Source organism: Topomyia yanbarensis, chromosome 3 (genome assembly GCF_030247195.1).
Source record: "Topomyia yanbarensis strain Yona2022 chromosome 3, ASM3024719v1, whole genome shotgun sequence".
Taxonomy (NCBI): Eukaryota; Metazoa; Arthropoda; class Insecta; order Diptera; family Culicidae; genus Topomyia; species Topomyia yanbarensis.
In genome coordinates, this window is record NC_080672.1 from 96225808 (window position 1) to 96228892 (window position 3085).

General features: G+C 50.2%; 1 protein-coding gene across 1 annotated transcript; it reads right to left on the reverse strand.

Moving 5' to 3' along the window:
• Window positions 1-242: 242 nt before the first annotated feature.
• On the reverse strand, window positions 243-1150 carry LOC131687085 (uncharacterized). Its single transcript, XM_058971126.1, has 2 exons — window positions 1081-1150; window positions 243-982 (listed from the first exon to the last, which is right to left on the reverse strand). The coding sequence occupies exons 1-2, from the start codon at window positions 1148-1150 to the stop codon at window positions 243-245; spliced, it is 810 nt and encodes a 269-aa protein (XP_058827109.1).
• Between the last annotated feature and the right edge of the window lie 1935 nt (window positions 1151-3085).

A 3085-nucleotide genomic window follows, 5' to 3' on the forward strand; every position in this document is an offset into this window, starting at 1 on the left:
AGCGTTTCCTCGTTCGGAATTTTGGACGTATACATTGCTGAAAGAGCCATTTTAACGGACCTCACCAATCGCTCCCATGCTCCTCCCATGTGTGGCGCAGCAGGAGGATTGAACACCCAACGGGTATTAGTGTTTGTGAAAGTTTCGGTGAGCCATCAATGCCCTGCATCTCCCTGCGCAACTCGTTGTTCGTCCACACGAAGTTCGTCCCACGATCGCTATGTATCTCCACGGGGGCACCTCTACGTCCAATGAACCGTCGAATTGCTTGCTTGCAGGACTCGGTCGTCAGCGTGTGGACAGAGATGAACTGCACGCGTTGTGAGGCACGTGAACGAAGCGACCCATTTCTTCACGTTGCTGCGATTGACTCGGATGGCGATTGGTCCAAAATAGTCGATTCCTACGTAGGAGAACGATCGCTCAAACGCCTTCAATCTTGCCGCCGGCAAGGGAGCCATTCGGGGAACTACAGAAGCAGCTCTTTTAAGTTTACACAGGAGCCATCCTCTGGATATTTTGCGAACCACCGTACGCCAAGTGGACACATGGAAGCGCTGCCTAATCTCGTTGACGATCGTTTCGTTGTTGGCATGAAGAAATCTCTGATAATAGCACTTAATCACCAGCCGGGTGACTTTATGGTCCTTTGGCAAAATGATTGGGAATCTGGTATCATGGGCAGCGAACGTAGCCTCAGAAATCCGCGTCTCAGCACGTATTACTCCAAACTCGTCCATGAACGGCGACAGTTTTCTGATCTTACTGGTAAGCTCTAGTTTAAGCTCCTGGTGTCTTAATTTCCGCATATTACGAACACTAGTGAGAATAGCTGCTTCGTCGGGATACTCCTCTCTTTGGACGCTTCGGAAGATGATTGTCTCCGAAAGTGCTAACTCTTGTTGCGTGAACGGACCATGCGGCTCTGTTTCCTTTTTCACCTTCTGCCGTAGAACCGGTCGATACCGAAGAACATATGCCACTGTACGTTGAAAACGTTTCCAGTTGGAAAACCGCTCCCAATCGAATACAGAATTCTTGTTCACTTCACTATGTCCGTAATTCTTCGTCTGTTGTTACATCCGTTGGCGCAACCCCGCCGGGTCATTGGTTCTCCGGCTGACGTAGAAACTGTTGACTTCTGAACCATTGACTGCTGGGCGATATGGAAGGACCTCTCCCCTACTTGGTTGCTAAATCCGCAGGATTCTCCTTACTCGACACCCATCGCCAATCCTCCACTTCCGATTTAGACATAATCTCTCCGACGCGACATGCGACGAATTGTCGATATCTTCGATGGTCCGAGTTAATCCACGCAAGCACAGTCTTAGAATCAGTCCACATGACGACCCTGTCGATTTTCAGCGAATGTCTGTTAAGAATTGTTTTCCGTAGACGAACTCCGATTACCGCCGCCATTAGCTCCAACCTTGGAATGGATAGTGCCTTCAGAGGGGCTACTTTCGGTTCACCACTAATAAGTACTATTTCCACACCGTCCGGGAGCTCTGTCCGTAAATACGCTACGCACGCGTACGCTTCCTCACTGGCATCCACAAAAATCTTTAGTTGTAGTGTCACTAGATTCTTCAGCGTACGATGGGGAAAATAACAGCGAGGAATATGAAGTTGATCTAGGTACTGAAACAAATCGCTCCACCTCGTCCATTTTTCCTTCAGCTTCATCAGGATCGGCTGATCCCAATCGATTTTGGCTCTCCACAACTCCTGGATCAGGATCTTACCGTTAGTAATCCAGCAGGGTCAAACGGACTCATCACGACCTGTAGTGCTTGTCGTATTGTGGGATGGTCCGCTTCAAGTGCTTGTGTTGGTGAAAATGTGAACACGTCTTCTTCTGGCCTCCAAAACATCCCAAGCATTGGTTCTTGTCAAAAAGACAACACTTCTGGTTTGCTGTGTTGTTCTCCCCGACCTGTGCAAGAACCTCCTTTGAGTTTGACAATCAGTTCCGTAAATGGAAACCACCGAGAGAATGGACGTGTCTGATTTCAAGTGCTATCTTCACCGCTTCGTCGACACTATCCGCACTGTCCAAATAATCGTCGACATAGTGCTTTAGAATTAAGGCATCGGCCGCATCTGGATACTCCTGTATGTGTTCTTCGGCGTTTCGATTTTTTACGAATTGCGCTGAACACGGTGAGAACGTTACCCCAAACGTGGCTACATCCATCAAATATTTGCGGGGCATCTGCGTTGGATCCTCACGCCAGAGTAGACGTTGCGCATGTCGGTCATCACTACCTCTTTTACAGCTAACCAACAATAAACTTCAAAATACTCCGAAGCGCATGTTATAAACTTCAAAATACTCCGAAACGCATGTCCATAAACGTCAACCCTACTTTTGACTTATCTCATCTATTTCTCCGTCCAAGAGCTCGTGGTAGAGAAACAGTTACCGCGCCGCTCATTCACGTGGCCGAGGGGCACTCGAGGGGCTGCTGGGAATCACCGTAACAAGGTCAGTTCGGCGATTCCAGTGGAACAGGGCGTCCAGTTCGCTGGTGCCCTGACGACCTGAGACTGGCGGTCTCCGACGGTCAATGTAGCTTACGCCGATGGAGAGTTCCCCGGCGAAGGAAGTTCTCCCGGTACCGATTGTTCTTTATTTTCAGCACCACAATTTCTTGAGCCCTTGGGCTCCTTAATGCACAAGCTTCCCCTATGAGCCATTCAGCTCCCACTCTTACTTGTTTGCGAATTACACGGTCTAGTCCCCTACGATGGATCTAGCCTACTCCGACGGAGAATTCCCGGGCGAGAGAGGCTCTCTCGAAGCCGAGCGGCAGATTTCTCCCGATACCGATGTTCATTTCCGTGAGCCATTTAGCTCCCCGCTTCGTCCCGATCTACTCGATCTAGTTCCCGGCGGTGCATCTAGCCTACTCAACGGACCAGCCAGTAGGTGCTGAGGTCCATCCAGCGATTCCGAGTGGAGCATAGCTTCCGGTTCACTGGCGCCCCAGCGACCCGCTCCTAGCTTATCGACGCGGTCTACTCGGTCTAATCCCCTGCGTTGGATCTAGCCTACTCACGAGTCGAGGTCGATCCGGCG